Source organism: Impatiens glandulifera, chromosome 4 (genome assembly GCF_907164915.1).
Source record: "Impatiens glandulifera chromosome 4, dImpGla2.1, whole genome shotgun sequence".
Classification (NCBI taxonomy): Eukaryota; Viridiplantae; Streptophyta; class Magnoliopsida; order Ericales; family Balsaminaceae; genus Impatiens; species Impatiens glandulifera.
In genome coordinates this window covers 16,110,956-16,120,628 of record NC_061865.1, presented here as the reverse complement: position 1 = coordinate 16,120,628, position 9,673 = coordinate 16,110,956, and the positions used below count along the sequence as shown (strand labels likewise).

The 9,673-nt window shown below is 29.8% G+C and overlaps 2 protein-coding genes across 2 annotated transcripts; both read left to right on the top strand.

Annotated features, from left to right (window-relative positions):
• Nucleotides 1–674: 674 nt before the first annotated feature.
• Nucleotides 675–2,119, top strand: LOC124936100 (scopoletin 8-hydroxylase-like). The gene is made up of 3 exons (XM_047476559.1): nucleotides 675–1,227; nucleotides 1,316–1,652; nucleotides 1,738–2,119. Exons 1-3 carry the CDS (start codon nucleotides 716–718, stop codon nucleotides 1,996–1,998), a joined length of 1,110 nt encoding a protein of 369 aa, XP_047332515.1. The 5' UTR covers nucleotides 675–715; the 3' UTR covers nucleotides 1,999–2,119.
• A 5,378-nt stretch (nucleotides 2,120–7,497) lies between these two features.
• On the top strand, nucleotides 7,498–8,863 carry LOC124934813 (scopoletin 8-hydroxylase-like). The gene is made up of 4 exons (XM_047475314.1): nucleotides 7,498–7,828; nucleotides 7,921–8,135; nucleotides 8,203–8,533; nucleotides 8,618–8,863. The coding sequence occupies exons 1-4, from the start codon at nucleotides 7,532–7,534 to the stop codon at nucleotides 8,861–8,863; spliced, it is 1,089 nt and encodes a 362-aa protein (XP_047331270.1). The 5' UTR covers nucleotides 7,498–7,531.
• The last annotated feature ends 810 nt before the right edge of the window (nucleotides 8,864–9,673 follow it).

Sequence of the window (9,673 nt, the reverse complement as noted above, 5' to 3'; positions counted from 1 at the left end):
TAAATGTGTTATGCTGTTAATTATTTATATAATATATATTTAATCATAACTAAAATGTCACCAATAATGCCAACATATTAATATTAATGAAATTATTTGTGTTAGTTAATTAATATATATTCAATATATATATATAAATAGTTTAAATGTTTAATAATTTCGCACTAAACATATATATGTAGTCAGTAGGTCATTATATAATTCGTATAAGCTCAATAGAAATCTAAGTTTGAATTCCACATGCGATTACGCATTCCATAACCCGTTAAGCAAGTTGAGTCGGTCATCTCTTAATTTGTTTAACTTGTGAAAGAATTGAAATTATTTTTTTCAAAGTCCTTAATTATGAATTACATCTTTCATTTTCATCACCCATGACTCATCAACCTTTAAATTTATTGCTTTTATTTACAAATTATTTATTACATCTTATATTCATATTCAATACAATAAAGTATAATATAAGCATATAATAGTCTAACCTAACAATGGTGAAAAGTCTTTCCTAATAGATGAAGCATGCAATAGTAAAATAATTCCACTCCACATAAATGTAAATGAAATTCAAATGCACAATTAACATTTAGAATCAACTACTTACTTCATTTCCAACCGTCTATTTAAGAGAACCACATAATGAGAGCTTAGAACATCCCAAACTAAATATCCTACTATCACTCTCCACTCTCAAAGTCTAAAAAACTATATAAATACAATGGCTCCTAGCTTTCATAACATCAACAATTCCTTGTTCGAGTTTGTAGTAAAAGACGGAAAGGGTGTTAAGGGTCTAGTTGATTCGGGCATATCGACTGTCCCCGAGCAATATGTCCAGCCCCCGAAAGAGAGGATCCCACTTGATCACAAGCTGCCAGCCTTAGGTCCAAACCTCGAGCCCATTGATTTGTCGGGGCTAGATGGGCCGAACCGTGAAAGTGTGGTGGAGGCCATAGTTCGTGCGTCGGAGACACTAGGGTTCTTTCAAGTGGTGAACCATGGTGTTCCTTTGAGGGTTCTCGATTCCCTCAAGGATACGGCTCATGGGTTCTTCAACCAAGAGGTTGAGAAGAAGGCGATTTATCTCAAAGAGGTTAGCCCAAGCCCGTTGGTGAAGTATGGGACTAGCTTTGTCCCCGAGAAAGAGAGAGCTCTTGAGTGGAAAGATTACATTAGCATGTCGTATACCAACGATCAAGAAGCACTTCAACAATGGCCCAACGAGTGCAAGTATGTTGATCTTCATATTTTTTTTTTTTTTACAAAGGTTGATTATGAAAACTACAAAAAATTAACTCATAAATTACATTTTTCGCAGGGAAATATCATTAGAGTTTTTAAAGACTTCGACGGAAATGGTGAAGAAGCTAGTTGAAGTGTTGATAGAGGGGCTTGGAGTGGAACTTGACGGCCCCAAACTAGATGGGCTAATTGGTCTTAAGATGGTAAACATGAACTACTACCCGGCTTGTCCCAACCCCGAACTAACTGTCGGGGTTGGGCGCCACTCAGACATGGGAACCATCACGGTTCTCCTACAAGATGGCATAGGAGGTTTGTACGTCAAGCTAGAAGGAAATACAAATGAAGATGAGTGGATAGCAATTCCTCCAATAGATGGTGCGTTAGTCATCAATATTGGAGATTGTTTACAGGTAAATATAAAAATTGCGTTAATAATCTTGTGTATTAAAAAAAAATATGAATTTATCAATTCATTCATAACTATTTGTTTTTCAGATACTAAGTAACGGGAGATATAAGAGCGCAGAACACAGAGTGAGAACTGCGAGTACAGAATCAAGAGTATCTGTCCCGGTTTTCACTGCTCCACTCGTGAACGAGTTGATTGGGCCATTGGCCCAACTTGTGGAGCGCGATGGAGTAGCACGTTACAAAGACGTGCTCTTCGGAGATTACATGAAAAACTTTTTCGGCAAGGCGCACAAAGGAAAGAAGTCTCTTGAATTTGCTAGGCCAAATTTGACCTCAAAGCAATGAGGTTTCACCAATAGTCCACAATAATTGTCAGTTTTTCGTATAAGGAAGAAAAATTCCAATGACCGAGTCTCTACGGAATTTTCCTTGTTTCTTTTTTTGCTATATGATATGCTTTTTTATATAAATAAAAATTAAATATGTTGTCTTTCTCATCAATTAATTAAGATGTGTCAATAGAGATCCGTTACACATAAAAACAAATAAAATTAGATACGCCCTAGATTATTTTAATTTGTTTAAAGAAAATAAGCATTTATATTATAAGGTAAGAAGATAAAAGAGGAGAGATTATATAATTAGATATCATCTACTAAATTATTTCAAATAAATAAGCACTTGATGATTAAAATTGTTAAATATATATTTAATTAAATTTTGTTTTACATTTATATTAAAGAAAAAAATTATTAACCAAATTTCATGTACAATAATTATATCTAGACCAAAAAAAATGTTTTATATAGAGGGCATTAAATAATTTTACTCAACTTTCCAACTTCATTAATTATATAGGCGAATTTGAGAAGGTAGATGAAGAAAAAATGTTGATTTTATAAGAATGTATTAAATAAATTTAAAAGGTAGATGAAATAGTAAGACTTGTTTGGTTGGGTTTTTATAATAACTAAAAAAAAATTAAACAACATTCCACTCCCATTATCTATTATAGTTCATCAAATCAATTAATATTTATCAATATTTTTAAATATTTTTATCAAAAAAATATCTTCACATCTTCAAAATTATCACCAATTATTAATTTTTTTCTCACTCTAGATTATTTTAATAACAACAATCCAACCAACCGGCCTTAAATTTTTTTTTTAAAAATTAGAATTATTTATTGAATAATTGTCTCAACTTGAGACTCTCAAGCAATAAAACTAGACCATGAGAATTGATTGAAAAAATGTTTTATATTCTTCCTAAAAACAATTTATCATAAATATTATTTGTTATTAAGGCTTTATTTTAAATACCTTTATAACCCAAAAATATCATATTCCTCTTCATCACTCTCATCACATTAATTAATTCATTACCCAAAATATTAAAATAAACTTTATTTTAAATTATTAATTTAATTTTATCATTATATATTTTTACCAAAAATACACTAACCTCAAAATCGACAACAATCATTTAAATAACCGGGTTATTTAAATAAAATAAGGTTTGAGTATCATGAATGGACATATATGAAAGAAAAAAAAAAGCAATATAAATCATTTTTAAAAAGTTGTTATTTAAAGATTTATACAAGAATATATATTATATACATATTATGTGTATTAATCTTCGGTAATATATAAATATGAATGGGATGATGGTTACCTATTCATTATTAACTTATAATTTTATCAATTTTCATATACTACAGATACCTATATAGTTGGATATTGTTGTATGAGTAAATTTTAAAATAATTTATTTTTTTATAAAGAGTTAATTCTCATTAATTCAAATAAAAATTTATATACACAGTAATAATATTACACAATAATAGTATTACAAACATATAAAATAACATTAAAAAAATCAAAACAATTCAAGAGAATCTAGATATTAAATAATATGATAAATTTGTAAAAATTAAAATTATAATAGAGAAATTCAACAATTTTAAAATTTCTTGAGAGTGATTCCAAATACAAACTTGTTTGAGTTCTATAACGACGAGTGAATAAACAGAATAAATTGAACAAACCAAATATACCGTGTCGGAAAAATCTCTACCAAAATTATGAACAGTAGTGAAATTTGTCATTGTTTGTGAGTTGGTGAGTTGGTAATCAACGCCGAAAAAGATTTTGTTATGTGATAATTGATTATCTATGTATATGGTCAAAATAATAAGAAATTCATACAAATCAATGAATAATACATTTAAAAGAGCTTCCAAATGAAAAATTAGTTTCAAACACTTTTGTTCAATAAAAGATAAACACTTAATTTTATCTCATTTACTATATATTAAAAGAGATATACACATACTCGAGACAACACCAAGACAATTGGCGAATATGAGCCGCAAACAATCCCATCAAAAACTAAGAATATTATTCGGATTATAAAATTCGGGACAAAAAATTCGATCCAACTAAATAAGGTATGGATCAAACAAATATAACACAAACTCAAATTTAAGTATTAAAAAGGAAAACTTGATATCTTCTAATTCTAAAAAAATTTCCGAAAGGACACCAACTCAAATCTGAGCGATGAAAAGACAAAATGATAAACTTAAAATTTTAAATATAAAATAAATATGACCATTAAATTTAAAACAAATATGACACGTTACCATATATAAATAGTCCAACATATTAAATATTTCATACTAAAAATGATTAGTCAGTTTTTACAGCACATGTGAACGAGCAGATCTGACCGTTTTTAAAAAGCTTTATTATCGGCTGTTGCCGACTCCACCAATCTTATCCTGCTACCATAACTACCTTTGATCATCAACGGTCAAAACTAACTGTCGTTTTTTCACATCTCAGATGAATAAATGAAAATACAATGACCAAGTCTTGCTGAATTTTCCTTGTTTGATTATGACTTTTCCTTTTTCTCTTATTTTTTCTCAACAATTAAGAATCATAATATAGACTAATTAGTACATTTAACTATTTAAGAAACAAATAAAAATTCAATGTACATTCTAGAATCCTGATGAATTTTGTTTGTCCATTCTATTATACGGTATGACTAAATAAAGTCTTTGAAACAAATATACATAAGAATTAGTTATTCAATATATATTTTTATTTTTTTGGGATTCATAAGATAAATTTTTAAATGTTTTTTTTTAATAATTTTTTTGGAATTAACATATAGATTTGATACTTGACAATAAAAAATATTTATTAACTATTTTTTAGAATAGATGTTTGATTTTTTTTATTAATTCAAATTAAAATAGTCTTGTCCGTGGGTGAATTTTCGTTAGTGCTTGACTAGAATAAGTAAAAAATACAAAATTATACGGTTGGAATATGATATGACCCATAATTTTTTTTGATTATTTTTAATTTAATTCATTATTTATTTATCTAATTCTTAAACAATAAATCAAAATTTACATTCATATATTAGTAAAATAAGGGACTACGAGGGGATACGAGAAGGAATAAAATTAAGATGGTCACTTCGGAGAATGGCTCCTTCATTCTCTTGCCATAGTTTCGCCGTAAGCGACTAATAGTTTCCTTTCCTCGGCCGAAAAATGCTTAGCCAGAAGCGATAAAGTGGGCCATAACCTGGGAAGAATGAGTGGTCGAGCGGTCAAAAGCGACGTACTATAAATTTGTTGAAGTTTTTCTACCCGACCGACCTTACCATGCGATAATTTTCTCTTTATTTTTTTTCATTCATATCGTTTTGCAAGTTCATTCAAATTCAAATCATAGATCGTCATGAATTCAATTTTTAATGAAAACATTTTAAATTCGAGGTAAATAACATTATTACAAGTTACAACTATCATCTTCTTAAATTAAAACAATATATATGTTTGATTATAATTTACGGAACTTACTTTTGTTGACAATAATAATAATAATAATAAAAACACTAACATGTATGGTGGGTCGGTGAGACTTTTGAGTGAGGAGAATGACCAAAGATTAAAAATAAAACGGCCAATTGGGTTGTGATAAGTCATAAATTCTACTAAGGTGTTCCTATGGTGATATTTGAATTTGACCCTAATCAATTTTTAAATACAGTTAATTATCCACTTTACTTTATTTATTCAGAAATTACAGTAATTAATAGACTTAAAAAAAATAAGATTAACTTTAAGAAAATGAAGAATTTTTTTTATTGATGTTTTTTTAGTATTAGATATTTATATATAGCAATATTTTTAAATAAAATATATAAATAATAATGATATAATAAAAATACATTTGGGTGGACTTAGCCCACTTAGAATAAATCACCTCATGGCCCCACTTGACTCATAAGGTCTTTAAGTCAGGACTCTACTTTTTTTTCAACTTTCTTTTACAATTAAATACCTAAAATTGTAATTAGGCCAATTTATAATTTGGGTATAAAATAATTTTAATTATTTAATGTTTTTCTATTAAATTAGTTGCTTGTAATTTTTTTTTAATTTAATAAATTAGCACGAATTTAACTTAACATTGAGGTGTTTTTATTTAAAATCGTAATTTTTAAATATCTTAAATAAGAATTATAAAACTTGAATTTAGTGAATTTCATTCCCTAACTAATAACTAAGTAGTAATTTGACCATTTCTAATAACTTATTGTCCATTTATCTCAAGAGATCAGCAAGGGTAAAATAGGAATTATTTAAATAAGTTTCTTTGAAAGTATGGTGCATTAAGTCACATTTATTTCTCTTTGGAAGAAGTTTTAAATCAATATTGTATTTATGATATTTGCTTCTTTTAATATATATATATATATATATATATATATATATATATATTGTGCTATTTTTATTTTTTAATGATTGAAATAATTAAAAGTTTGATAAGTAATATTTTTTTAACTAAATTTGAACCCAACACTTAGTTATAAATCATTTTCAATTTTCATCCCTCCTCTCTTAATCAATGATGGTATAAAATATGTAGAGTTAGTTTTCATTTTAATATAAACTTTAGCTTAAGAAGTGAAAATAAAGTATAATTAATGTGAATATGCATAACATGGTCTATTCTGAAGTTTGATTCGCGAAAAAAAAAAATGTTCTTATTTCCTATTTATTAGGTATATTTTAGAAGATGATTAAATATAATAATTTTGTATTATAATTAACCCAAATTACTTAATTTAATTGATTAAAGGTGAGGTCGGGTTTAGGTTTAAACTTTGTTTATTCAAATTTATTTATTTTTTCAATTGCGATAGCCTAAATGGTCTTAGTTGAGGCCCGTTGTGCCTGAACACAACTTTCGACTTGTTAATCTAATAAGAGATCATCCTCGAAGACAATATATTTTGTTTGAATATGAACAAGAAACAAAGAAGTGTAATTAAATCATACACGAGTGAGAGATGAATAAACTACATATATAGAGACATTAACTAGATGGTCGATAAGCTCGACTAGTGCACGCAAATGAAGTTTCACGTCGACTTCTCATTTTTCGAGTTAGGAGATCTTCTTGGTGTACAATTTTGAGTCTTTTTTTAAAAATTTGTTACTAATTCTCAATTTTGTTAACTTTTCAAAAATATAATATATATTTTTTGTAATGGAATTTAAGACATGACCGAGTAAAGGTCAATGGTGAACCGAAGTTAGGGCAAAATTTTAATAAATTGACTTTCTTCTATGGAGGGTCTAAGTCTTAACAAAGCCAACCGGAATGGGAAAACAATAATGCATCTATACCCATCCTGTTTCCCCTTTATCTAGAAGAAACCCATCATATATAGTAATTCCATACTTGTATTTAAGTAAGCCAAACCCAATTCATTATATCACATTCTAACTTCCAAGCATTACTCAATTTCAAGATTCTCCATTTCTACAAAAACCTGCAAAATGGCTCCCAGTTTCGATGCAGCCAACGGAACCTCCCTATTCGAATTCGTCGTCCAAAGTGGAAACGGTGTCAAAGGCCTAGTTGATTCCGGCATATCCTCTGTTCCTGACCGATACATACAGCCGGTTTGCGAGCGCATTTCCCTTAACAAAGTAAACGTAGCCAATTCTCTTCCAGGCCCGATTGACTTATCGGGCCTAAATGGACCAGACCACGACGCCATAGCTAGAGCCATCGTAGAAGCGGCGGAGACAGTCGGGTTCTTCCAGGTCGTGAACCATGGCATTCCCTTGAAGGTGTTGTTATTTGTAACGGCTACTATAATCTAATTTAACCGTTTTAACTGTTTTAGCCTTTAACGGTTAATTAATTTGTTATATATATATAGGTGTTGGAATTGGCAAAAGAGACTGCCCATGGGTTCTTTAATCAAAAGCCCGAAAAAAAGGCGGTTTATTTAAACGGGGCGAGTTCAAGCCCGCTTGTGAAATATGGGACTAGCTTCGCCCCGAAAAATGAGAGGGCTTTGGAGTGGAAGGATTATCTAAGCATGACTTATACAAATGATCACGAGGCTCTTCAACATTGGCCTAACGAGTGCAAGTTAGTTGAATTGTTTATTTATTTATTTATTTTAAATGGTAGTTAATCGAGGGTAATTGTTTTTTAGGGAGGTGGCTTTGGAGTATTTGAAGGGATCGACTGAAATGGTGAGGAAAATAATTGAAGTGTTAATGGGACAACTCGGGGTTGCGAAAAGAGTAGATTGGTTAATGGGAAATAGGATGGTGAACATGAATTTTTATCCGGCGTGCCCAAATCCGGAGTTGACGGTGGGAGTGGGGCGTCATTCGGATATGGGCACGTTAACCGTGCTTTTGCAAGATGGCATTGGTGGTTTGTATGTGAATTTAGGAGAAGGTAACCACAATGAGAAGCGATGGGTGGAAGTTCCACCTGTCGATGGAGCTCTAGTCATCAATGTTGGCGACGTTTTAGAGGTATGATATTGGTCATGTTTTTCATATATTTTTACAAGGGTGTAATGGAAGGTTTATCATTGATCATGGTCTTTGTATGTGTAGATATTGAGTAATGGAAGATACAAGAGTGCGGAGCATAGGGTAAGGACGACAAACAAAGAATGTAGAGTATCGGTGCCGGTTTTTGTGATGCCATTGGCAACTGAGAATATCGAACCACTAGAAGAAATTGTGGAAAAAGATGGAGTTGCACGTTATAAGAAGGTTTTATACGGAGATTATACCAAGAACTTCTTCAAAAATGCACATGCCGGAAAAAATTCACTTGATTTTGCGAGACTAATTTAGTAGTCGTGAGTTTAAAAAAAGATTTCCCGAACCCGGGATAACATTTTATATTTCCTTCAATTTTAGTGTACATGTCCAGACAGTGATGTCGCGAGACATAACTCATATATACATACTAATCTTCAATAAATACTTCAATAAATAAATAAATTATATATGATATGATTTGTGATGTTTTTTTATGTTATATTTAAGGATACAAGACAACAATAATTAACAAAAATGTAAAAAGGAAACAACAAAATCAAAAGAAGAAAACAAGTGACATCCTTGAAAAGACATGGTTAGACCGATTCCTAAATTTCTCAAAGTAACAATTTAATCCGGATCACCTATCCTCAAAAATCATCTTATTCAGATATTTAATTCCCCCCTAATAAACCATCCGATTCATCTTCAAAATTGTTTTTTTTCTTTTACAAAGGAGGGATAAAACAGTAAAAAAATATTTATTTAATTTTTTTAAAATAATTGATTTGCCCCCCCTCCATATGAGAGGAAACACACAAAAATTGGAGCAGATCACATCTTTTAGAAACTACTAAACTATATTAAATATCTCTAGATTTTGGATGATTTTTTTCATCTAATTTAAGCTCAGATAAACTCTTCCAAATATCCATGTTAACCTCACCAAATCAGTTTTCAATAACTAAAATTGAATAAAGTTATTTAAAAAATAAATTAATTATTTCTTATTTAAGGAATTGTTTCATATTGGTTACTTGATAGTTTCTTTATACCGATAAAATCCCCCGAGCTATAAGAAAACCCACATCAAACGAGTTCTAAGAACTTGTTTGGTTTTAT

Coding starts and splice junctions, on each gene's coding strand:
- LOC124934813 (XM_047475314.1), top strand. CDS start 7,532: ATGGCTCCCAGTTTCGATGCAGCCAACGGAACCTCCCTATTCGAATTC. Junction 7,829..7,920: donor ACCATGGCATTCCCTTGAAG/GTGTTGTTATTT, acceptor ATATATATATAG/GTGTTGGAATTGGCAAAAGA. Junction 8,534..8,617: donor ATGTTGGCGACGTTTTAGAG/GTATGATATTGG, acceptor TTGTATGTGTAG/ATATTGAGTAATGGAAGATA.
- LOC124936100 (XM_047476559.1), top strand. CDS start 716: ATGGCTCCTAGCTTTCATAACATCAACAATTCCTTGTTCGAGTTTGTA. Junction 1,228..1,315: donor CAATGGCCCAACGAGTGCAA/GTATGTTGATCT, acceptor CATTTTTCGCAG/GGAAATATCATTAGAGTTTT. Junction 1,653..1,737: donor ATATTGGAGATTGTTTACAG/GTAAATATAAAA, acceptor TTTGTTTTTCAG/ATACTAAGTAACGGGAGATA.